This window comes from Mastigoproctus giganteus, chromosome 7, assembly GCF_048544385.1.
Source record: "Mastigoproctus giganteus isolate SK-2022 chromosome 7, ASM4854438v1, whole genome shotgun sequence".
Lineage (NCBI taxonomy): Eukaryota > Metazoa > Arthropoda > Arachnida > Uropygi > Thelyphonidae > Mastigoproctus > Mastigoproctus giganteus.
In genome coordinates this window covers 7,248,359-7,276,183 of record NC_143581.1, presented here as the reverse complement: position 1 = coordinate 7,276,183, position 27,825 = coordinate 7,248,359, and the positions used below count along the sequence as shown (strand labels likewise).

At 38.6% G+C, this 27,825-nt stretch overlaps 1 protein-coding gene across 1 annotated transcript in view; it reads left to right on the top strand.

The window, feature by feature from the left end:
- The window catches only part of LOC150082462 (piezo-type mechanosensitive ion channel component-like), an 861,219-nt gene that overhangs the window by 264,171 nt on the left and 569,223 nt on the right, over window positions 1-27,825 (top strand). Inside the window, 2 exon segments of the mRNA XM_090377768.1 lie at window positions 12,650-12,797; window positions 16,987-17,198. Coding sequence (XP_090233894.1) covers window positions 12,650-12,797; window positions 16,987-17,198 — 360 coding nt within the window.

Genomic DNA, 27,825 nt, shown 5'->3' with positions numbered 1-27,825 from the left:
CGAGACTGGTTCGCGGAACATGAGGAAGACTTCCAGGTATTGCCCTGGCCTCCAAATTCCCCAGACATCAATCCCATTGAGCTTCTGTAGTTTGTGTTGGAAGAGCAACGCTGATCTGCGGTGTCTCAACCGCAGACCTTCAGGAGTTAAAGGATCTGCTGGTTACATGTTGATACTAGATATCACAAGACACATTTAGAAATCTTGTAGCATCCATGCCTCACTGGTTACGAGCAGTTTAGGCTGCATGTGGAGGACCAACATGATATTAGGTAGGTGGTGATAATGTTTTGCCTCATTAGTATATATGTGTGCATTCAATTGTGTTCAATAAATGAGCACTGTAAAAGGAGAGAGACACGAAATGAACAACTGACCAACATTGGCACACTGATTGAACTACGGATTATTGCATTATGGCTAATATTTTGCTAGCACCAATTGGACTGTCTGGAGAATGCTATAAAAGCATTCTTTAGACAGTGTAACGAAAAGTTAAAAAGGAGAAAAGATAAGGCACCTCCGTAACCAGGTGGGCAGGAGCAGCAGTGCGTAGCACATGCTTCTTGATTAGACCACCAAATATGGAGGATTGTGGAAAGGTCAGGGAATGACCACCACATATCCCCGGAGCAATATGGCCTTGGTTGCTAATGCTCCTAAAAACCAAATAACAAACAACAACAACAACAACAAGAAAAGATAAAACATTTTGAAGATTATGCTTTCTGAACTTTAATTCTTTGTTTGTGAAAAACAAAACATCATCCTTAGTGTGTGCCTACTGATAAAATTTTGTGTAAAAAGTGTTTTTCCTATAAAATTTTTTCCTAAAGTATTTTTAAAATGGATCCACAGCCTGTGACATAGGACAGTACGATGAAGCTAATGATTCTGATTCAACTCCCTTATAAAATGGAATCTTATACTGAAATAGAATTCTATTCAAGCAGTGTGGATTCTGAATCTTGTTCAAATGTATCTGTTGATGTTAGAATGCTAACAGATGCCAGCATTACTTGCAGTGATGATTCTTCACAGATGAAATCCATTTACTAAAAAGCACTGCCTACTTCTTTCAGCACCCCCCAAGAGAATCATCCCCCCCACACAGAACTGTCCCAAGGCACACATAAGACTCTCCCAAATATAAAAGGCAGTGAATGTGTTAACCCCTTCCTGGAATGTTTTTTTCCTGAAAATGTGCCATACCAGATCAACTTTTTTTATTTTACAGATTAAAAGTATGCATCATGCAAATACTCATTGTATAGTTTTTTTGTGTTTTTTATAAATTTTTTAGTAGAAAATTCATGGGAGTAATAAATCCATTTGGGTCATCCCAAGTTATCTGATGTATGCCAAAAAGTGTGCAGATTATATAGATTTTTTTAATAAATTAGCACTTGAGCTAAAAGAAAGGAACAGATAAACACAAAAAAATGGAAATTACTTTATTCTCTGAAAGACAAATTGAATTCCATAAACAAAGGCATTCCATAAAAAAAAAACAGCATTTCATGAAAAACAGACAGTAATTTTACTTGGTGTGGTAGTTCTTGAAGCAAGGAGTGATGCAAAGGCCAATTTCACATGTTTCATATGTAGCATGTCTCCTTTCGAATTTTCTTGCCATCTCTGTTCCACTTTTTGGGGCGTACCCGACAAGTTCTAGTTGAAAACTTCTCAATTCATGGAATATCAGTGGGGTAATGGCCTAGTGAATAGCGAGTTGGGTGGGATGTTGAGGACAGTCTTCCCTTTCTAACTGGTGGAATTTGCAGGTGATATTTCTTGATAATTTCATAAATCAGGTCCAATCTGAAATTCAAGGGTGAAAGAGCTTTTTGGACAGCTGAAATACTGTATAAACAGTAGAAATGAATTCCACACAGCTAGGACCATTAGGTGAAAGAAAACCTTCCTGTAGTATTTTTTAATCCATCTCCTGGGCAGGGGATAGTTCGCTAAATACTGGTCAACTTTATCTACACTTCCTGTGGAAAAGTTATAGTCACAAACTACTTGGAGTTTCTTCACTACTCCTGTTAGAGTTTCTATTTCTTTCTGAGAAGGATTATGGACAGTAGATAACAACACTACATCTCTTTTATCTTTCCAATGTAAGACCACGACTTTCCCTTTTTGAAAAGCAGCAACCTCTTGCCTTTTCAGCTTTTCCTTCTTCAGCATTTTGGGCATTTCCTTTCTGTTTGGTCTCACTGTACCATAAACATCAGTTTTCTTTGTGACGAGAATATCAGCTAATTGGGGACTAGTATAATAATTGTCAACTGAGGCAATATCCTTTTCCAAACAGAGACTTTGAGAGTCAAAACCACTTGCGTAGACATTGGAAGACCAATAAAGTCTGGATCCATTTCTGTGCCTTTTCCTACATATATTATGAAAGTCTAAACATAGCCACTTTCGGATTCACACAGCATATAATACTTTATGCCAAACCTTGAGCTCTTCAGTGGCATGTACTGCACTCAACCGAGTCTTCCTTTGTACATCATCAAGCTTTCATCTATTGTTATGTCTCTTTTAGGAACATAGAGACTTCTAAATTTATTTTCTAAGAAGCAATAGACATCATAAATCTTGTTTAGTTTTGGATTTGGGTGCATATTTGCATCGTATGACTCATTTGCATCTGAGAAATGAAGGTATTGTTTTATCTTTTTTTAATGCTTAAGAGCCATCATTGTTCCAAACACTTGTCTCAAGTAATGGCTTTTTTGACCAGTGCATATATTCTTCAGGCTTTTTCACAATACCTTGCAGCACCACTGTCTAGCATCTAAAACACTGACATTACCATCTTCTTCATCTGAATCAAAACCTGAAACAGATTCATCGGAATCGAATTCACCAGAAGTTTCCAATTCACTATATGAATCATCACTAATCTCTTCTTCACTACTCGTTATATAAATAAATTGAAAAAAATCAAGTGGAACGCACAAGCAGTAACCTCCCGCCACAAGCAATTATTATTATTAGCTGTATGGTACAAGGAAGCCTGAGGCTTATGCTGCACCAGCCAAAAAAAAAAAAAAAAATCCCCGAGTTACCCCCTGAGAGAGAGAGGTATAAAGGAATCACCAAGAAAGAGAAGAATGATGATATCCAGCTCAGAACCATGGGTTTGCCAAGCCCATACTCACCAGATGTGAGCCATCGTGAACTAACTACATTCTGATGCATGACCTCCTCACGTGGATAGGCGAGGTAAGCATCACTTCCGGACGGCAGTTCAAGAGGGCACCGAAATATTTTTCAAAATTGTTTTGTGATTGGTTAACGGTTATCAGTATTCAGCATTTAGGACGGCAAATTTCATTTTGCTTACTGGCGGCACATAGGAATACGCGCTACCGTTCTGACATTATAAGTAAAATGAAAGCCAGTGGTCTGCTGCTAGGTATAAGAAAATACCAAGAAATCTTGGGATTTATCTGGCTAATGCAAAATTAGCTAGATAAATGCCCGAGAAAATACATTTCAGTCCTAAATTAGGTGGTATTATTTGTTTACTTTTATCAGATCTGTATGCAGAACTCAAGATGTGGTCTGACCATTGCCACATTGGTGACAATGGACTCATCACCACCTTATTCCTACTAGCAAAATTCTTGTATAAGTCAGTTTTTGTCAGTTTAAGTATGAGAGCCTACCAGATGATATTATTAAAGAAGGAAGAATTGATGTACAGAGTCCTTAGTTGGGAAGCTGAAAAACTAAATTATCTCAAGTCATTTTAGCAATTCTTCATAGTAGTGCCCAGTGTGGGGGGAATAATTGGACAGTTTAGAAAAAACAAAAACTGAGTTCAGATCTTCTCTTTCTGGGGCAGCTTTGTAATGCTCCTGACAACCAAGTTATCAGCACCATTGTTATGAACAAAACTCTGACCGAGCATTTCTGAAGGGGGAAAAGTCTGCAACAGTGTCATTCTTGAAATAATCAAAATCATTTGATGTCGAATAAAATATCCAAATGGAAATCTATAGACAGAAAAATACTGTTTTTTTCGAGTCTTTTTTCACCAACCTTGCGTAGAATTAAAACACCAGGGAAACTAAACTTTTGATAACTGATTTATAATAAGTCAAAATACCCGCATCTACAACAAATTTAACTTTATAATAAACTCTACATATAAATTATTAAAATCTGCTACATTACAATGAATAAAATGCATAAAATATACTGATTAAAACGATAAAAACCGTAGCTTTCAAAGGCTCAGCCTTCTTCTTCAGCGGTAAACCTTGCTATGCAGTACAACTTTAAATAACAGCAGGCTAACGGTACTCCTCACGTGTTTCCATTCTCGTGTGCTTCGTTCTCTCGCGTTGTGGAACTGGAAGTGGCTCGAGTGGAAGCCACACGGAATCGTTCATCCCTTTTGAGGATAGTGGTCTCAAAGATGGGATGAATCCGCGTGCCTCTATCCCTATTTATGTTAATGGTAGAACAAATCCGCAAACTCTCGAGCCACTTACGGTCCCAGAACTTATGCGCCCGATCGGTGATGATAGCATCGTCCGGGGAGATCTGGTGTTGTTTCTCCCAAAAATGCTCGGCCACGGCGGACTTGCCATATTCCGCATTTCTTATTGCCTTAGTGTGTTCCCCCAAACGATCTTTAAGACGGCGTTTTGTTTCCCCTACATAACACTCCCCACAATCCGGGCATCTAATGCTATATACGACCCCACTAGTGTTCTCTTTTTTTCTTTTTTTAATGGGGTCTTTAACCTGAGACACGATTGTGCGCAGCCTCCGTCCTGGAAGCTGCACACAACGCGTCTGGTACTTTCTTAGTATTCTAGCAATATGATCAGTCAAACCCGGGTAGTAGGGAATGTATGCAGTGGCTATCGGTGTAAATGGCTCGCCTCTCCTCTGATTTCCTTTAACATATTTCTCTATAATCCTCCGGGGGTAACCACATTTTGCAAGATCCGTCGCGACCCGTTCATACTCTAATTTTCTATCATCGGAGGCACTGCAATGTGATTTTGCTCTTTCAACTAAAGCTCTTACCACACTGTTCCTATGATGGTTGGTTTGGGCTGAGCTGTAATGCGTATACTGCCCTTTACACATGGACTTCCTAAACACCCTAGTCCTCAGCTGTCGACCTTCTCTACAGACCAACACATCTAGGAACGGCAAAACTCCTCCTTCTTCCACCTCCGATGTAAATTGTATGAATGGGGAGAAGCCATTTAAGCTGTTCAACACTTGATCCTCACTCCCCTTCCGAATGATTGAAAACGTATCATCCACATACCTTTTCCAGGGGCGCATAGGGAGAACACTAGCATTAAATATTCTGGCCTCGAGCTCCTCCATAGCTAAATAGGGATAGAGGCACGCGGATTCATCCCATCTTTGAGACCACTATCCTCAAAAGGGATGAACGATTCCGTGTGGCTTCCACTCGAGCCACTTCCAGTTCCACAACGCGAGAGAACGAAGCACACGAGAATGGAAACACGTGAGGAGTACCGTTAGCCTGCTGTTATTTAAAGTTGTACTGCATAGCAAGGTTTACCGCTGAAGAAGAAGGCTGAGCCTTTGAAAGCTACGGTTTTTATCGTTTTAATCAGTATATTTTATGCATTTTATTCATTGTAATGTAGCAGATTTTAATAATTTATATGTAGAGTTTATTATAAAGTTAAATTTGTTGTAGATGCGGGTATTTTGACTTATTATAAATCAGTTATCAAAAGTTTAGTTTCCCTGGTGTTTTAATTCTACGCAAGGTTGGTGAAAAAAGACTCGAAAAAAACAGTATGGATATACCCAACCGCAGAGGCCTGTTTGGAGAATTATTTCGATGTTATGGCCGTCCATTTGTGCAGTGCGTCAGAGAATTTCAGAGGCATAGTGTTAGGGAGGCGAAACATGAACAACATTTGAGGTTTGCCCATCGATGCAAGACGCATAATCTCATTCCACGAGGCTTTCAAACAAAGCTACCCTTTGAGGATGAACGAGTATTTAACATTACCAAGTGGTATCAAAGGAAGATCCTTAATATATGGATCGGAAAATTACATAATGATTTATACCACATTAGGAGAGGTAAAAGGCAGTGCTTGGATAAGTTAAGTGATAAGTTGTCTCCGATACACTTAGCAGGAGTGGTTAGTGTAGTAACAGCTAAAGCAAAACGAATTTCGGACAGTTATAGACGGAGACAAATGGGGAAGTTTGACAAGCTTAAAGAACGATCCAAGCCTAGGGGCAGTGGTGATAGCACCACCAAGAATTTTGTGGTGAATATGAGCAATAAACAATTAACTAAGGAGCAATTGGAGGTTCTAAATTTAGGACCGGAATTTGCCATGGTGCCGCCCAGATTACCCGTTGCAGAAGTAGCTATGGGCGTGGAAAGGGCTATAAGCAAACTTCCCGAAGCTACAGCTAATGAAGTTCGAGTAAAAGTAGCAGCGATCCTGAGTCAAGCTAAGGATGCCCCCTCCAATCTTAATGTGAAGCAAAGAATTGCGCTAAGAAGCCTTAAACAGGATGATAGCATCGTAGTCCTACCCGCGGACAAGGGTAGAGCAACTGTGGTTCTTGATAAGGAAGCGTATAGAAGTAAAGCGTTGTGTTTATTGGAAGATCAGATGACTTATAAAGTTATTCAGAAAAGTCCTCTTCTTAGTTTGGAACGCCAAGTGAACGGTATGGTACAGGGTTGGCTTAAGTCCAACAAAATTTCTAAGGAACAGTATTGGATGTTGCGCGCTACAGGTAGCCAAATGCCAAGATTTTATGGCTTGCCTAAAATTCACAAAGTGGATGTGCCACTTAGACCCATAGTCTCATTTATAGGCAGTCCAACCTATGCACTTTCTGGTTTCTTAGCCAAATTGTTATCCCCACTAGTGGGACTTTCAGAATACAGTATTAAAGATAGTAAAGACTTTGTGCAGTTTATTAGAAGCCAACCCATAGAAGAAAATGAGATCATGATTTCCTTCGACGTGAAATCGCTATTTACATGTATTCCGATTGATCATGGGGTGTGGTGTGCACGCTTGGCATTACAGAGGGACACCACCCTAAGTACTAGAACACAGCTAAAGCTAGAGGATATTGAGAAAGGAATAGAGTTATGCCTCTCAAGTACCACTATGGTATTTGATAATACTATGTATAAACAGGTTAATGGTGCAGCCATGGGCTCCCCCATCAGCGCAATTATAGCTAATTTAGCTATGGAGGAGCTCGAGGCCAGAATATTTAATGCTAGTGTTCTCCCTATGCGCCCCTGGAAAAGGTATGTGGATGATACGTTTTCAATCATTCGGAAGGGGAGTGAGGATCAAGTGTTGAACAGCTTAAATGGCTTCTCCCCATTCATACAATTTACATCGGAGGTGGAAGAAGGAGGAGTTTTGCCGTTCCTAGATGTGTTGGTCTGTAGAGAAGGTCGACAGCTGAGGACTAGGGTGTTTAGGAAGTCCATGTGTAAAGGGCAGTATACGCATTACAGCTCAGCCCAAACCAACCATCATAGGAACAGTGTGGTAAGAGCTTTAGTTGAAAGAGCAAAATCACATTGCAGTGCCTCCGATGATAGAAAATTAGAGTATGAACGGGTCGCGACGGATCTTGCAAAATGTGGTTACCCCCGGAGGATTATAGAGAAATATGTTAAAGGAAATCAGAGGAGAGGCGAGCCATTTACACCGATAGCCACTGCATACATTCCCTACTACCCGGGTTTGACTGATCATATTGCTAGAATACTAAGAAAGTACCAGACGCGTTGTGTGCAGCTTCCAGGACGGAGGCTGCGCACAATCGTGTCTCAGGTTAAAGACCCCATTAAAAAAGAGAACACTAGTGGGGTCGTATATAGCATTAGATGCCCGGATTGTGGGGAGTGTTATGTAGGGGAAACAAAACGCCGTCTTAAAGATCGTTTGGGGAACACACTAAGGCAATAAGAAATGCGGAATATGGCAAGTCCGCCGTGGCCGAGCATTTTTGGGAGAAACAACACCAGATCTCCCCGGACGATGCTATCATCACCGATCGGGCGCATAAGTTCTGGGACCGTAAGTGGCTCGAGAGTTTGCGGATTTGTTCTACCATTAACATAAATAGGGATAGAGGCACGCGGATTCATCCCATCTTTGAGACCACTATCCTCAAAAGGGATGAACGATTCCGTGTGGCTTCCACTCGAGCCACTTCCAGTTCCACAACGCGAGAGAACGAAGCACACGAGAATGGAAACACGTGAGGAGTACCGTTAGCCTGCTGTTATTTAAAGTTGTACTGCATAGCAAGGTTTACCGCTGAAGAAGAAGGCTGAGCCTTTGAAAGCTACGGTTTTTATCGTTTTAATCAGTATATTTTATGCATTTTATTCATTGTAATGTAGCAGATTTTAATAATTTATATGTAGAGTTTATTATAAAGTTAAATTTGTTGTAGATGCGGGTATTTTGACTTATTATAAATCAGTTATCAAAAGTTTAGTTTCCCTGGTGTTTTAATTCTACGCAAGGTTGGTGAAAAAAGACTCGAAAAAAACAGTATGGATATACCCAACCGCAGAGGCCTGTTTGGAGAATTATTTCGATGTTATGGCCGTCCATTTGTGCAGTGCGTCAGAGAATTTCAGAGGCATAGTGTTAGGGAGGCGAAACATGAACAACATTTGAGGTTTGCCCATCGATGCAAGACGCATAATCTCATTCCACGAGGCTTTCAAACAAAGCTACCCTTTGAGGATGAACGAGTATTTAACATTACCAAGTGGTATCAAAGGAAGATCCTTAATATATGGATCGGAAAATTACATAATGATTTATACCACATTAGGAGAGGTAAAAGGCAGTGCTTGGATAAGTTAAGTGATAAGTTGTCTCCGATACACTTAGCAGGAGTGGTTAGTGTAGTAACAGCTAAAGCAAAACGAATTTCGGACAGTTATAGACGGAGACAAATGGGGAAGTTTGACAAGCTTAAAGAACGATCCAAGCCTAGGGGCAGTGGTGATAGCACCACCAAGAATTTTGTGGTGAATATGAGCAATAAACAATTAACTAAGGAGCAATTGGAGGTTCTAAATTTAGGACCGGAATTTGCCATGGTGCCGCCCAGATTACCCGTTGCAGAAGTAGCTATGGGCGTGGAAAGGGCTATAAGCAAACTTCCCGAAGCTACAGCTAATGAAGTTCGAGTAAAAGTAGCAGCGATCCTGAGTCAAGCTAAGGATGCCCCCTCCAATCTTAATGTGAAGCAAAGAATTGCGCTAAGAAGCCTTAAACAGGATGATAGCATCGTAGTCCTACCCGCGGACAAGGGTAGAGCAACTGTGGTTCTTGATAAGGAAGCGTATAGAAGTAAAGCGTTGTGTTTATTGGAAGATCAGATGACTTATAAAGTTATTCAGAAAAGTCCTCTTCTTAGTTTGGAACGCCAAGTGAACGGTATGGTACAGGGTTGGCTTAAGTCCAACAAAATTTCTAAGGAACAGTATTGGATGTTGCGCGCTACAGGTAGCCAAATGCCAAGATTTTATGGCTTGCCTAAAATTCACAAAGTGGATGTGCCACTTAGACCCATAGTCTCATTTATAGGCAGTCCAACCTATGCACTTTCTGGTTTCTTAGCCAAATTGTTATCCCCACTAGTGGGACTTTCAGAATACAGTATTAAAGATAGTAAAGACTTTGTGCAGTTTATTAGAAGCCAACCCATAGAAGAAAATGAGATCATGATTTCCTTCGACGTGAAATCGCTATTTACATGTATTCCGATTGATCATGGGGTGTGGTGTGCACGCTTGGCATTACAGAGGGACACCACCCTAAGTACTAGAACACAGCTAAAGCTAGAGGATATTGAGAAAGGAATAGAGTTATGCCTCTCAAGTACCACTATGGTATTTGATAATACTATGTATAAACAGGTTAATGGTGCAGCCATGGGCTCCCCCATCAGCGCAATTATAGCTAATTTAGCTATGGAGGAGCTCGAGGCCAGAATATTTAATGCTAGTGTTCTCCCTATGCGCCCCTGGAAAAGGTATGTGGATGATACGTTTTCAATCATTCGGAAGGGGAGTGAGGATCAAGTGTTGAACAGCTTAAATGGCTTCTCCCCATTCATACAATTTACATCGGAGGTGGAAGAAGGAGGAGTTTTGCCGTTCCTAGATGTGTTGGTCTGTAGAGAAGGTCGACAGCTGAGGACTAGGGTGTTTAGGAAGTCCATGTGTAAAGGGCAGTATACGCATTACAGCTCAGCCCAAACCAACCATCATAGGAACAGTGTGGTAAGAGCTTTAGTTGAAAGAGCAAAATCACATTGCAGTGCCTCCGATGATAGAAAATTAGAGTATGAACGGGTCGCGACGGATCTTGCAAAATGTGGTTACCCCCGGAGGATTATAGAGAAATATGTTAAAGGAAATCAGAGGAGAGGCGAGCCATTTACACCGATAGCCACTGCATACATTCCCTACTACCCGGGTTTGACTGATCATATTGCTAGAATACTAAGAAAGTACCAGACGCGTTGTGTGCAGCTTCCAGGACGGAGGCTGCGCACAATCGTGTCTCAGGTTAAAGACCCCATTAAAAAAGAGAACACTAGTGGGGTCGTATATAGCATTAGATGCCCGGATTGTGGGGAGTGTTATGTAGGGGAAACAAAACGCCGTCTTAAAGATCGTTTGGGGGAACACACTAAGGCAATAAGAAATGCGGAATATGGCAAGTCCGCCGTGGCCGAGCATTTTTGGGAGAAACAACACCAGATCTCCCCGGACGATGCTATCATCACCGATCGGGCGCATAAGTTCTGGGACCGTAAGTGGCTCGAGAGTTTGCGGATTTGTTCTACCATTAACATAAATAGGGATAGAGGCACGCGGATTCATCCCATCTTTGAGACCACTATCCTCAAAAGGGATGAACGATTCCGTGTGGCTTCCACTCGAGCCACTTCCAGTTCCACAACGCGAGAGAACGAAGCACACGAGAATGGAAACACGTGAGGAGTACCGTTAGCCTGCTGTTATTTAAAGTTGTACTGCATAGCAAGGTTTACCGCTGAAGAAGAAGGCTGAGCCTTTGAAAGCTACGGTTTTTATCGTTTTAATCAGTATATTTTATGCATTTTATTCATTGTAATGTAGCAGATTTTAATAATTTATATGTAGAGTTTATTATAAAGTTAAATTTGTTGTAGATGCGGGTATTTTGACTTATTATAAATCAGTTATCAAAAGTTTAGTTTCCCTGGTGTTTTAATTCTACGCAAGGTTGGTGAAAAAAGACTCGAAAAAAACAGTATGGATATACCCAACCGCAGAGGCCTGTTTGGAGGACAAAAAAATGTTAGGTAATTTAATATTAAAAAGCATATTGTACTGGTAAATAGTCCTATGGTTGTATTTTGGCCCAAAAAACCTCATTTTCTCTTGCTTAAGAATGCCTGATCTCCAGTTTTTTGGAAGTCAAAAGTTAGTAGCCACTTTATAAAACATATTACATGATACATGTGTTAAATAGGTTCATAAGACAAACACTTTAAGGACTTAAGCCTCAGGCTGCGCCGACCGGGCTAGCCAGGTGGGCAAAGTGCCTGCCTGGCAACCCAAAGGTCGCGGGTTCGAATCCCACCTTGGGCTTGGATCAAAGTACTGCAAAAACCTTGGGAGGTGCACTATGGCCACAGAAGCCGATGTGCCAACAACTACCTCAGGCTGCGAGAGAATTAGACAATGTGCAAGTTAGTGGAAACGCATCATATTTTTGCTAATTCAGAGTTTGCTGCATGCTAATATGATGCATTTGCAATAACTTGTACATAGTTTCATAAGTTAATGTACATTATAAAAAAATCATATAATAATATTCAAATTTTTTATTTGTTTAAAAATGGATTGGAAATTCTGTCTTATCTCTACAATTCTGTGATCTACATAAATGACAAAAAAACCCAAAACTCAAACCTGGTGTGCTTAAACTGAAATCTTTTGGGTCGTACCTGAAGAAGTGGGAGTCTTATAAGAATTGGTACACTTATATGAATAGCAAATGCTGCAAAAATTCCCTAGGACATGAATATTGTAGTAACAGGCACAGCATGAAGGTCTGAATTCTGTCAGCAGACCTCTGTTGAAAGTGTGCTTTTTCTGTCTTCTGGGCCTCACCTTTCATTCCTAATAGTGAACTGTTCTCCAAATGTAGTTTCAAATATAGTGTGAATTTTAGTCTTAGAATTTCTAACTCTTTTTAATTTAATTAACCCCAGGGGCTTACATCTGGTGAGTATGGGCTTCGCACACCCAGGGTACTGGATATCATCATTCTTCCCTTTCTTGGTGATTACTTTCTACTTTTGACTCTCTCTCAGGGTAACTCGGGAATTTTTTTTTTTTGGTTGGTGCAGCATAAGCCTCAGACTTCATTGCACCATGTAGATAATAATAACGAGAAATCCATCACCTGTCATTTTTAGTGAGAATGGCTGGGTCGATATTAAGATATAAATTCACTTTCTTCCATCATTATAAGGAGTATATGATTGAGTAATAAAAAATATGCCATTTATCAGTTTTTACAATGTGTGTTTAATACATTTATTTTAGACACTGTACACAATTGTGTTCTGGGTTACCCTTCGTCAGTATGTTGAAGAAAAGCGCAAATCACGGGAAAGAGAAGTTGCCGAAGGTGTCATGTTGGAACCATTCAACATTACTTACAGTACAACACAACCTGGCCGACCCAAACCAGGTAGGTATAAAATAATTAATAAGCGTAATATGAAAAATAAATAAAGTTTGAATATATTTTATTCAAATTTAGAGAATTTAGAGAGAATGCTTTGATCAAGCATTCTCTCTAAATTCGTGGGGAGAAGAAAAGGTAGATGTGATTAATCTGTAATACTTGGAGTATTTGAGATACTCCAGTGACTTAAAAAAAATGTTTTTATTTAAAAAAAAGTGTCCAATCGATGTCCTCTGTCTTACAGTTGTTTATGCAAAACTGACAGTCTTCCATGAACATTGCAGGATATATCAGCAGTAGTAAAATTGTTTCATATGTAGCAGCATTTGAATGAGAAAGAGAATAAGAATCTCTTAGAATATATGAGAAACCTCAGGTAATTACTTGCATAAATTCATGCACCATCAAATCAAAGTCTGATTAGGCTTTGAAGCATTTTTTTTTACATTAGTCCTATGGTTGTATTTTAATATAAAATTTGCATTAAGGCAGAAGTAAGGTGTGCTGTTTTATTGCATAGCAATAAAACCGTATAAAAGCTGTGCAGTACGTATTGCTTTTTTTAAAAAAAAAAAAAAAAAAAAAACTCTACTAATGTCACATAAGGTTTTCAGACAAACCAATGATTTTTGCATGGTTTTATGTAATAATAATACAAAAAAAAAAAAGCCCCTTTAGTTAGTGGAACTTTACCATCGAATTTATTACTGGAATAAGTTACCTCCATGGGTGATTGGGGCTGACAGTTTTTGAAGAAACTTAAAGGTTGGTTGGATAGACAGCTATGTGAAGAAGGAATCGAATAGGTAGTATTTTATTATTATTTTTAAATTATTATTTTATTAATATATATATATATATTTTTTTTTTTGTGCTGGTGCAGCAAATGCCTGGTTGCTTTGTACCATATAACTAAACCTAATACTACATTTTATGTAGCAAAGTTCACTCATGTGCAAACAGGTCTTACTGTAGTGCAAGAAAAGAGAACTTTCTTTTAGTGGAGTGGCCAATCATGTGTTGGCCTTAATATTGGTATCAGTAGTGGTAAATGATATAAGAAAGCAAGCTTATACACCATGAGCAAAAAGAAAAAAAGAAGCACCTACTTCATCTACCTGTCTGTAATCATGCACCACCTATTTTCTGTTGTTGTTTGAGGAATTTGTACTGGGACATTAGTGTAGTGTTTTTCTCTCTCTCTCTCTCTCTCTCTCTCTCTCTCTCTCTCTCTCTCTCTCTCTCACTTTCTTCTCCCCCTACCAAAGTATACTTGTATTAGTATTAGTAGAGGCATTTGATGCAAGAAAGCAAGCTTATGCAGCATCAAAAAAAAAAAAAAACCACTTCCACTTCACCCCTCTGTTCGTTCAAAATACCTGTCCAGCTGAGCCTTAAACTTATTTAGGCTATCAACCTCCACCACAAGGGATGGAAGTCTGTTCCACCAACCAACCACCCGCTGGCTAAAGGCAAATTTCCGCACGTCTATCCTACATCTGTCTTTCCTCAATTTGAATTTATGCCCTCTCAGGTGATTTTTCTGAGCTAGAGGAAGAATCCCATCAGCATTGAGCATGCTTAAACCATTCAAGGCTTTATACACCTCTATCAGATCACCTCGCTGGTGCCTAGTCTCCAGACACTGTAATTTGCAAAACTTAAGCCTTTCTTCGTAAGAGCACCCCTTTGTTCCATTCACTAATCTTGTTGCCCTTCTCTGTACTCGTTCCAGCAGCTCTACATCCTTCTTGAAATGAGGTCTCCAGACCTGTATACAGTACTCTAGGTGTGGCCTGACCATCGCCTTATACAATGGAATAATCACCTCCTTATCCCTGCTGGAAAAATTCCTATATATCATTGACAATACTCCATGAGCTACTCTTGCATCCCGTCTGCACTGCTCAGAGAACTTCATATCTGCCTGCACAACCACCCCCAAGTCCCTTTCATTCTCTACCACTGTCAGTGTAGTACCACAGAATTGATACGTTGCTCTGGGGGTTGCTGTTTCCCATGTGTAGTACTTTACATTTGTCAATGTTAAACTTCATTTGCCACCTCTCAGCCCATCTGCTCAACCTTTCCAGATCCTGTTGCAGCAGCAGCATAGTGTCCTTGACAACCCTGCCAACCTTTGTATCGTCTGCAAACTTGGACATTAAGCCCGATATACCATCATCAATATCATTTATAAATACAGAAAACAATAATGGACCCAACACTGAGCCCTGAGGGACTCTACTAATAACATCAGTCCACGATGAGCAGTGTCCATTGATTACCACTCTGTCTTCTCCCCCTCAACCACCACTTTATCCATAGCAGCAATTTGCCTCCAATTTCACACTGCTCCAATTTGTGTAGCAGTCTTCCATGTGCAACAGTATCAAAAGCCTTTCTAAGATCCAAGTATATAATATCAAAGTTATTCCCTGCATCCAGTTCTTTTGTGACTGCATCATAGTATCCAATCAAGTTGGTCAGGCAAGACTTCCCCTTAACAAAACCATGCTGTGTCTGAGCTATAACTGAAGTCTTGTCTAAATGATCCTGCAGTGCTTCTTTAACCAGTGCCTCCATTAATTTTCCTGGAACAGAAGTTAAGCTCACAGGTCTATAATTACTTGTGTCAGCCTTTGATCCTCCTTTGTGAATTGGGGTCACATTTGCACATTTCCAGTCTATGGGTACCTCTCCTGAGTCCAAGGAAGCTCTCATAATTATGGCTAAGGGTTTGCTTACTTCCTTTGCTGCCTCCTTTAATATAACTGGATAGATCCCATCCACCCCGGGTGCCTTTCTTGTGTTTATCTTCAACAGTTTCTCCTCCACTTTACTCCCAGTTATTTCAAGATTCTGTAGCTTACTGCTAGAGTTGAATACACCTCTGGCATTCCCCTCGCTGAATAACTCCTCATGTGTGAATGTCGATGCAAAATATTCATTTAGTTTGTTAGCTACCTGAGCAGGATCATCAACAGTTGACCCATCAATATCAAGTGGACCAATCTGATTCATCCCCCTTCCTTCTAGAGTTTACATAAGTAAAGAACTCTTTGCTGTTTTTCTTTGCATCCCTTGCCAAGGATTTCTCGTAATCTGCCTTCGCCTGCCTTACCTCCTTTGTAACTTGGTTGCATATCATCTTGTATCTATCATAGGCTTCTGTGTCATGTGTTAATTTGTATGTATCCCATGCATTTTTCTTTTCTGCCATATTATGTCTGTCAAACTTGTATATTATGTCTGTCAAACTAACCAACAATTAACAAGCTTTTATTATAAACATATTTTGGAGATATACTTTTCCATGCACTGAACATCACTCCTACTTCAAACAAAGGCTCCTCAATCCATTCAACTCCTAGTGGATGGATTTTCATAAAATTTCGTGCTTGGCTCTTTTAGAAAGTTATGTTGAACTATCTCAAACTGCTGAATTTAATAATAATTACCAAATAGAAATCTGGTAATTATTATTTATTTGTGCATCCATCTGCTTATAATAATGTGACTCTCAGTAGATGAATTTTTGTGAAATTTTATATTTGCTTCTCTTAGAATGATTTGTTGAGCCTTATAAAATTTTATTAAAATCAGACCAATAGAAAGCCAGCAGTTATTATTATTTTTTCTCCCCATACATATCATAAGTTATCCATATACCATATATTGTTGATGTGCATTGATTGGAAGAATAAATTGGCAATATAGTGGATGTGTAAAAACAAAATGTTCATGGGTCTTGCATAAGTCATTGCCTTTTTTTTTTGTTATGAATAATTTTTTTTATCATGAATTATTCTGATTTGCTAATGCAACTTTAACCATACATAAAACTGTATGGTTAAAGTTGCAGTATAGAAATACTCTAGTTTCACTTTTCTATGACTAAATTTTGACCATATGAAAAATTCCAAGATATATCAAGGATTATGTTCCAAGTTGCCAAAATTGAGAAGTTCAAATATATGGATTCAAAATGTTGATTACTTTTTGTCTTAATTTTAATGATAAGTAATAGGAACAGCTGATTGATTCACAAAATTAATGAACTACAAATATAAGCATACTTTTTTTTTTTTCAGTTCAGTCCCTCTTATCAATGCAGAACTTTGTCACTTCAACATGTTTAGTTACTTTCAGCTTTAGCTTATGTATATACTGTTATTTCTTTCTAATATAGATCTTTCTCGTCAGTTCAGCTTGGCCACATCGGGTACGGCACCTAATCCTTATGTTCGATGGGCTGCAGAGAAAATTAATCAACTCTTGACTAAGTACTGGATTTGGATAGTGGCATGTATGCTTATGGTCATATCCTTGGGTGGACAAGAAGTTGTGGTGTATCGCATTGTATACATGTTTCTTTTTCTCTTTTTCATCCTTATGTTTCAGGTTTGTTTCTTTTTTAAATATATAATTTTTTTTGATTTTAACATCCTATTATAATTAAAACTAGCAATTGCTCGTGCATTCTGGGCATTCTTTAATGGAAGTTACTCTTATTAGGTTATGTCAATTTTTTTTTTTTTTTTACACTTTAGGGAATCATAAAAAGAAAGGAATAGTTAGAGGCAGTATTCTTTTTAGAACATGAAAAACTTGAAATTCTAGGAGTGTAAGATTACAAGAAAATAAATACATAATGCCCCTATTTGTGTACATAATGCACCTATTATGTCTTCACCATGTCTGTCCTTCCTCTGTTTGCATGTAGAAACTCTGCTCCCAGTCGATGGATTTTAATGAAATTTTATATTTAGATCCCAAATTTCATTGTCAGACCAATAGAAATCTGACAATTATTATTTATTTGTTTTTTATATATATCATAACTATCTATATACCTCATATTGTAGCTGAAGCACTGGATGTGTATGTTGCCACATGCTGGTTGGAGAAATGAAGGAGCGATGTTGGTGGATGTGCAGAAATGAAATGGTTTGTTTGTGCATAACAGTCACTGCTTTTGCTTGTTTTTTGTTGTTTGTAAATCATGAATTATAATATATGAAAAATATTATGTTATAAATATTATTTATAATATATAAATATTATATTATAATCATGAAAAAAGAATGAACCTGAAATGTAATGCTGTGTATATTAACTGAATTGTTTAATTCTGACCTTTATTAAAGATAAAAGCACTTGGAAACTTGAATTCAAGTGCCCCATAATTGTTATTCCGACATACTAAAGTTATATGTATATTTCTTTGGATTTTTTTTATTTTATTTCATTTAATTTCATTCACCTCCTTAAAAATGCTTTTAAGCTGTTTAATTATCATATTCTATATTGTAACAGATTTATCGCAAGTATCATGAATGAAAAAGATTTAACCATTAACCTTTTTGTTAAGGAGACCTAATAAATTTACTTATGGAAGAGGGGTGTATTGGTACTAATCATGGTTCATCATTTCATTTCATCCACTAGGTGTGCAGATTTGGATCTAGACTCTGGGCCAACTAGTAGAGTTGTCGCACTTTTTTTCTCAGAACAAGTGTTTACACTGATTTCCGTATTAGTTTGAGAATTACTATTGTGGAATGTGGAGATCCCATTTATGTAGGACTGTCAGAATGTAGACAGATACTATGGAATTGTCTAAGATGTCATTGTATGTGTTACTTACTAGTGCTGTAATTGTGAGGACTTGCTATAACTCATTTGATGTAGTATTATTGGTGATCGGTTGATGGAACGAATGCAGTTGGCAAATGAAACATACTGCTGCTTTTTGGACCACATTTTAGTCCAGTGTAGGCAAATGATGCAAGGAAGCAAGCTTATAGATTATCAGCCAAAAAATAAACCTACATCACCTGTGAAATTACCCATATTCGCAACACCATATGGAAGTTTGTTCCTACACCTGTGTGCTTGCTGACTGAAAGAAAATTCTCGCACATCCGTCCTGCAACCATCCTTAAGTTTATGCCCCATCATGTATGTTGTCTGAGCAGAAGGAAGTATGCCATCTACATTTAGCTTACCCAATCTATTCAAAGCTTTATCACCTCAATTGGATTCCCCTTCTGCCTAGGTTTCAGATACTGCAATTTGCAGAGCTTAAGGCAGAGGTAAGAGTATCCTTTTGTTCCCCTCACTAATCTTGTTACTCTTCTCTGCCCATACCAACAGACCCGCATCTTTCCTAAAATGATGCTTCCAGACATGTATACAGTACTCAAGATGTGGCCTAACTATTGCCTTATACAGTTACCTCCTTATTTCCACTGGCAGAATTCCTGTATTGAGAAAACTCATGAGCTGTCCTTGAAGCCTGTCTGCATGCTTAGAGAACTTTATACCCAACTGCACAATCACCCAGGTCTTTTTTCAATTCCTACTATTAGTTCACACTCTCCCTATATATATTTATATATCTTGTTCAAATTTTCAATCGTTAATAAAATACTTTTTATTCATCCACTCAAGTTCAAATAAATTTTTTTAAACTTGTAGTGGATGACACTTGATGTTAATACAGTTTTTTCAAATATTCATTCATTAATTAAATTTAATTAATTAATTTTAGTTTTATATGGGAGGAAAAAATTTCTCTTATATAAGATATTTAGCAGGATATAAATTTAGGAATAAAATTGAAATCAACAGGCAGTAGCTCAATCGGTAAAATGCAAGGATTTCAGTATTTTTCACGTGAAGGTGAAGAATGCGAGTTCAATTCTTGCGAAAATCAATAATTTTTTGATAAATTTTTGTTATTCATCCACTCAAGTTCAAATACATTTTTTTAAATTTGTAGTGGATGACACTTGATGTTAATACAGTTTTTTCAAATATTAATTCATTAATTAAATTTAATTAATTAATTTTAGTTTTATATGGGAGAAAAAAATTTCTCTTATATAAGATATTTAGCAGGATATAAATTTAGGAATAAATACCGTCAGTGGCGAAGCGTGTAGATCGCTGGAAAAAATTCTTTTTTCATTCTGGGTTCTAGTCTGAGTCAAGGAGGGAACAAAATGGAATATGAAACATGTGAATAAAAATAATAGTCCAACACCATATATAGAAAGGAAAATAGAAAATTGCAAGGAAATTCGCTTTCTATTTTGCCACTTAATATTGTAATTCTGTCATATGTATATACATATTTATATTTATTGTAATTATTTAATATAAATATGTATATACATACTTATATTTATTGTAATTATTTAATAAAAAGTAACTAAAATAAAATTTTTCTTTATTGACCTAAGTAGGAATTGACTTTAAAAAAAATTTTTTTATATTACTTGTTCATTCTGCACTACCCTGAGTGTGGTACCACACAATTGGTGTGTTAATCTGGGATTACCGCTACCCATATGCAGTATTTACATTTGTCATTGTTAAACTTCAGTTGACATTTCTCAGCTCATTTGCCTAATTTTTATCGATTCTGTTGCAGTAACATATCCTGATTACTACATTAACCACCCTGCCAACCCTCGTGTCATATGCAAACTTAGACATTAAGCCTGTTATGCCTTCATCAGTATCATTGGTAAATATTGAAAATGCTGCACCTATAGATAACCACTCTGTCTTCTCCCACTCAGTTTCCATTACTTCATCCATCGCAGCAATTTGCTCCTAATGCCACACTGCTCCAGTTTGTGCAGCACTCTTCTGTGTGGAGCAGAATCAGATGCTTTTCTGAAATCTAGGTTTATGATGTGACAATTATTTTTTGCATTCCTATTCCTTTGTTACTGTGTCATTAGATTGGTCAGACAAGATCTCCCCTTAACAAATCCATGATGTGACTTCTATATAACTGTATCACTTCTTTAACCAGTAACTTCTTTAGTTTTCCTAGAGCCAAAATAAAGCTTACATGTCTCTGGTGAGTATGGGCTTGACATACCCAGGATCCTGAGCTGTATATCATCATTCTTCTCTTTCTTGGTGATAAATGTGAGGCATCCCCATTTCTTAAAATCATCTTCATTTGTTTATGTAGATGCAAAAAGTTGTCAGAAATGAATGGATTCATCAACAGTTACACATACTATCTGAGATACATAAACTGTGATGCATGTAAACTCATAGATACATAAATCATTGGTCTGGCTTGTTTGTTTGTTATTTGGTTTTTAGGAGCATTAGCAACTAGGGCCATATTGCTCTGGGGATATGTGGTGATCATTCCCTGACCTTTCCGTATTTGGTGGTCATGGGCTCAAACCCCAGTCTAATCAAGAAGCGTGTGCACTGCTGCTCCTGCCCACCTGGTTACGGAGGTACCATTGGTCTGGCATTTCTGCCTTCATAAGAACGCATGCTTTCCGTTTGGTACTTAGCTAGTATATTCATGCATTTTTTCATATTTCAGCTTCACCTCTCATGTTTGTTTATTTGGTTTTTAGGAGCATTAGCAACTAAGGCCTTTCCGCATCCTCCGTATTTGGTGGTGATGGGCTCGAACCCCGGTCTAATCAAGAAGCGTGTGCACTGCTGCTCCTGCCCACCTGGTTACGGAGGCACCATTGGTCTGGCATTTCTGCCTTCATAAGAACGCATGCTTTCCGTTTGGTACTTAGCTAGTATATTCATGCATTTTTTCATATTTCAGCTTCACCTCTCATATTTGTTTGTTGTTTGGTTTTTAGGAGCATTAGCAACTAAGGCCTTTCCGCATCCTCCGTATTTGGTGGTGACGGGCTCGAACCCCGATCTAATCAAGAAGTGTGTGCTACGCACTGCTGCTCCTTCCCACCTGGCTACGGAGGTGCCTCACCTCTCATGTACATGGGTAAATCATTTCTGTTACACCTTTTCATAATCTTAAAGATTTTTTGTATTTTGTTAAAATTACCCTTCAACCATGATGACAATGATTTTAGAAAAGGTAGTGGAGTTAAGAGGAAGAAATCTGCAATTAACTTTAAAAGTTAATGATTAGAAAACATGAAGGTGGACAAATGTTATCTGTCATTGCACTTAAAGTGGTGCATCTAATATCAACTGTAAATACAATTGTAAAGGCCAAAATTCACATCATTGAAAGCCAGTGGCATAGCTACCATGTAGACACGCAAGGCAATTGTGTCCGGGCCCGGGTCTTTTAGGGGCCTGGCGTCGTTGGCTGTTTCCTCTTTTTGCAATTTTCATTAACATGTTCAAACATGTTCTTTGCCTCCGGGCCCGAAAAAGGGTAGCTACGCTACTGTTAAAACATTGAAGGCTTGGTATCACTGAATGAAACAATTATTTAAAAAAAAAGTGATGGGATCCAATTTCAGAAATGGAAAAATTATTGGCCCGTTGGTTCGAGGATCTGACTTGGAAAAAGGACACAATTTAGCCTAACACTGATCCGGGCAAAAGGCAAAGTTTTTGTACAATGATTTAAAGGAGAAGCAGAACATTAGGGGAGCACAAGACCATGCCAGATGGTTTCAGCAATAAAAGAAACATTGCAAAACTGCATAATATTATTCCTTTGCTTTTGTGCTGACACAGAAGCAGTGGAAGAATTTCCTGATTTCTTTGCTGAAATAATTCAGTTGGGGCAATACTTGCCCAAACAAATATTTAATGTAGATGAGATAGGATTATTTTGTAAAAGGATACCAAGTGGGACCTAAATTTCATAGGAAGAAAATTCGATGCCCAGTTTTAAGGCAGCCTCATATCATAATTACTTGGAGGAAATGCCAGAGATGATTTCAAGCTTAAGCCCCCCATGGTCTACCATGCTGAAAAACAGTGTGCCATCAAGAACATAGCATGCTTCCTATACCCTGGTGGTCAAACTGAAAGGCCTGGATTACACATGTAATATTTTCCGGCTAGTCTAATAACCATTTCATCCTTCAGGTGAAAGAATGTTGTTTGTGAAAAGGGATTCCCTTTAAAATTCTTCTGACACCTGGAAGAAATGTACCATCCCAATGTAGAGGTTGTTTCCCTGCCCCCCCATAGAACAATCCACTGCTGCAACCCATGGATCAAGGCATCATTGTGACATTCAAGGCTTCCTACCTCCAGATTACATTTCCGCAGCCAATCAAGGCTGCGGAAGGTGGAATATGGTGGAATATTATAACTTTTCCAAAAGTCACAAAGGTAATTCCAGTATCAGCATTAGTAGAGGCATACGATGCAAGAAGGCAAGCTTAATCAAAAAAAAAAAAAAAAAAACCTTCCATTTCACCCTCCATTCTTTCCAAATTCCTGTCCAGTTCAGCTTTAATTTTATTTAGGCTATCAACTTCCACAACAAAACATGGAAGTATGTTCCACCAATCAATCACCCGGTGGCTAAAGGCAAATTTCCGCACATCTATCCTACAACTGTCTCTCCTCAATTTGAATTTATGCCCTATCAGGTAATTATTCTGAGCATGAGGAAGAATCCCATCAGCATTGAGCATGCTCAACCCATTCAAGGCCTTATACACCTCAATCAGATCATCTCACAGGTGCCTACTCTCCAAACGCTGCAATTTGCAGAACTTAAGCCTTTCTTGGTAAGAGCACCCCTTTGTTCCCCTCACCAATCTTGTTGCCCTTCTTTGTACTCATTCTAGCAACTCTACATCTTTCCTATAATCATACTGGAATTACCCTTCATGAATTTTTGAAGAGTTATAATATTCTTGATGTAATAAAAAATGCTGCATGAGATGAAGTAAAGTTGAAAACAATGAATGGCATTCGAAAGAAACTCTACCCCGAACTGGTTTATGACTGCAAGAGATCATCAGATCCAGAAGAGGCAACCGATGTGTGTGCAGTTGGCACAGCAACTACAGCTCTTGGTGGAGGAAGAGGATGTTACAGAGCTTCTCAAATCACTAGAAGAAGCTTTCTAATGAAGAGTTCATTGAATTCAAGGCACACACAGGAAAGCAGAGGAAGAAAATAGGTAGAAGAACCATCTGCCAAAGTAAAGAAATTTACAGCAAAGGGACTAGCCAAGGCTTTTCAAGTCATAGACACTCCTTTGGTTAAAATGGAATCAATAGATCCCAATACCGAGAGGTTTAAAACCCTCTCATATCTGTTCTGACTTATCCAGATAAAAGGCAATCTATGATGAGAAAAAGAGGTTGACCACCCAATCTACTCTTGATATGGTTCTTGAAAATGGCCACAAACAAAGTTAAGAGGTGAATCTTCTAACTGAACAGATACCCTGAAAGAGGCCTCTGAGGTCGGGAAAACTCATGTCTAAGAATATATAAATTCATACACCGACCATTGAATAAAATTTAAAATTTTAATATGACTACAATCTTTACACACAAAAAAAAAAAATATTTACAATTAATCCTATCTTTGAAACAATTATATTAAGGTCGGATGAACGATTTTCTTTGCCACGTTCCCGAGACATTTCCGCTTCCAGTTCTGACCATGTGCCGATTGAACCACGTGGAGAAATACCACGTGTGGAGGTACCGTGAGCCTTCTACTTAAGGAGATGTTGCAGGAAGTCATATCACTGTTGAAGAAGGGAGCTGACGCTCCCGAAAGCTTCAGATTTTTAGCGCTTTTAATGTTTTATATTTTAGCAAATTTTATTGTAAATGATCTTTTATTACAGTTTTTAGCATTCCGTAATAGTTTATTGTAAATATTTTTTTTTTTTGTGTAAAGATTGTAGTCATATTAAAATTTTAAATTTTATTCAATGGTCGGTGTATGAATTTATATATTCTTAGACATGAACAGATACAATGTAAGCTTATCTCAGAAAGGAAGTTCCATCTGATTTCCCTATTATCCCTAAGAGTTCACAAAGTTTGTCAATGTGTGTGTGTACTTTGGCTCATAGCTGCTTCTTTTTCTGTCTTGATTTCCTGATTGAACATGATAGTGGGCCCTGTAAATTCCAATAGTTGATGCTGACATAAGCTGTGTGACAGTCCATCGAAGGCAATATGTTAGTTCATGGGTAGCATATCAGTGATAACTTGTATGGCTGCAGTGGAGGTTGTATGGCAGGCCTTAGTCATTCTAAGGAGAAAGAGTCACTGGATCTGGCGAAGTTTATTGCAATTGTTGCTTAATCTACTCTACTTTTGTTGTTTGCTTTATCACAGTTGTTTGCTTATACTGTGAAACCAGGCTGGGTGCTCATAAGAGAAGATTGGGAGAAAAACAACTTTATATGTGAGCCACAGAGCTCACATATAACTGGGTTCTCCCTTGAGAACCCAGTCTGTTTTGGTAACCCGAGCTAGTAATGCTGTGTATCCTTTACTCTTCTCGGTCAAGATGTGGGATAAAGCTCTATTTGTGATCATTGATTATGTCTAGGTATTTTAAAGATTGATGGCACTTTAGAGAATGTTGGTTCAGCTTGATAACTGGGGAGGGATCTGCGAATATTTGGGTTAACTTTTGTAAGAAGCATTTTTTTCTTAGTTGTAGATACAGTAAGCTTGTGTAGATTAGCTCATTCTTGATGATCTGAGAGGACAGTGTTGGCCTGCCCCTCTAGGGAGGCCTGATTGGGACCACTGAGCTTAGGGTGGAGCCCTAAGGGCAGCCTCTAGATGTCGGCTTAGTTATTGGGTGGTACTTAGTTTTAATGGTTAAACTTTCATTTTTGAAGTAATCTGTAAGGCATTGATAGATTTGCTATAACGGCTCCACCATTTTGGCTCATGTGATAGTGCTACGCCACTAGACCAAGTCAAATGCACTCTTAAAATCCACAAGTCTTCCTTGATCTTGGCAATTTGGAGGATAGCATCAATAGTTGATTTCCCCACAGCGAAACCATATTGATTTTGTGCCTGGAGTTCTTTGGCTCTGTAGTCTGTCAGTAGTCTAAGCAGGAGTTTCTCCAAGGCTTTCCCCAAGACTTTCCCTAGGATAGGGAGGAGTGCAATGGATGGTATGTTGGGGTCGAACCAGGGATAACAGAGGGAACCTTAGGAATTAACTTCACATCGGTGTGTTTATAACTGGCTAGGAGGGAAGGAACCTTCAAGAAGTCAGGAGTTGAAGAGGTTGCAGAGAAAGGCGAGTGCAATGTTCCATTTATTGAATTAATGATATCTGGTGTGCTGAACTTATTTCTGATGATTTTATGTACAAGGCCCCAAGGTTCTCTGTTTCCTTCAATTTGCACTAGCTGGTGCTAAGCTTTCTGCTTCTCGTGATAGATTGCATTTACATATGTCCTGCAAAGGGATTTAAGTTCACCAAGAGCAGTAATTTGTTCTTGCGTGCCTTCCCTGTAGGCCCGTTGAAGTTGCTTTCTGGAGATTTTAAGTTGTTTCCAGAGGGAGATGAGGAGAGTTGAGTTCTGAAGTGGGATGCTCTTTGGATGGCATTTCCTCTTTAACATGGTTGCCTAACATGACTTCTGAAGCAGGGTGGTAATAAACTTAACCTTTAGTTCAGTCCTGTTCAGTTTGCTCGTTACAATTTTCTTAATGTCCTCACCACCCCGAAATATCTTTCCTTTGAGGACAGTTTCACTTTGGAAAAGAGGAAGAAATCTGCCTCTGCTAGATTGGGAGGGTAGGGTGGATGATTGAGTTCTACAATGCTGTGTTTCATCATAAATGTCCAGTGTGGAATGGGCAAGGGTATTGTACAACAAGAATCATCTGACTTTCTCTTGAAATTGTGGCCTCATCTGGGAAATGCTCTTCAATAGTCCTCAGTGGTAGGGAAAATCTTAGAAGCAATGATTAAGACTGCAGTTATGGAGACATTTAGATAAGACTGCAGTTGGAGACATTTTGAATAATACACAACATGGTTTTGTTAATGGAAAATCATGTTTAACTAACTTAGTAAGCTATTTTGACACAGTTGCTCATGAGCTGGATGCAAGGAACAGTTTTGACATAGTTTATTTGAATTTCAGTAAGGCACTTGACTCAGTCCCTCATAAGAGGTTATTGTATAAGATGAAACATGTTGGGATAACTGGAAAATTTCTAAGTTGAATTTCTGGGTGAATGGAGGGCAGAAGGCAGAGGGTTGTGATTAATGGATATTCTTCAGATTGGTGTAAAGTCAGAAGTGGGGTCCCCCCAAGGATTGGTTCTTGGACCACTGTTGTTTCTGATTTTCATAAATGACATCAGTGAAGGGGTAGAAGTAGAAGGCTTGGTATCTAAATTTGCAGATGTAGGTAGAGTAGCCAATGATCAGTAATAAGCAGTGCTCCTTCAGGATAATGTGAACAGGCTGCAAGAGTGGTCAGAAATTTGGCAGCTATGTTTAATGCAGCAAAATTCAAGGTTTTACTTACACTTGAGTAATAGCCACTCCAAAATAAATTATAAGACTTAGTGTGGTTGAAATTAAAAACAGTGGAGGAAGAAAGGGATCTGGGAGTTATAATACAGGCAGACATGAAGTTTCCTGAGCAGTGTAAACAGGCAGCCAGGAAAGCCCATGGTTGCCCTGTTGATGATTTATCAAACATTAGGCTGTAGACATATGTAGGGTCATAGTCCCATTGTATAAGGTAATTGTAAGATCACGTTTGGAATGCTGTGTTCAAGTATGGAGACCTCATCTGGAAAAAAAAAAAAAAGACATTGAGCTTTTTGAGAGGGTCCAAAGACAGGCAACTTGCATGGTGAGATCGGCAAAAGGAGAGAGACCTTAAGGGGAAAGACTCTGAATGTGTGGGCTACAGAGCTTGGCAACCAGGCACCTCAGAGGTGACCTGATTGAGGTTCATAAGGCTCTGAGGGGGGGGGGGGTTAATAAAATGAATTTTACAAGAAGCACGTTTTCTACTTTTACTGTGTTCAAAATCTCATTTGGACTAATTAATAACTGCTTTACAATTGTTGGTTGCTGGCTGTGGCATAGGCAGAAATTGAACCTGGAGATTTGGATACAAGTCAGTTGTGATATGCAACATTCTTATCTTGAACTTCTTATCATTCTTATCTTAGCACATTTATTGGAAAAACCAAGGTTTAGATAAAGCATGAGGTTTTAAGGTGAAGTGCAGAATAAAGGATTCCATCCCTACAAGGATAATTTCACTGACACAATCTGAGCAAAT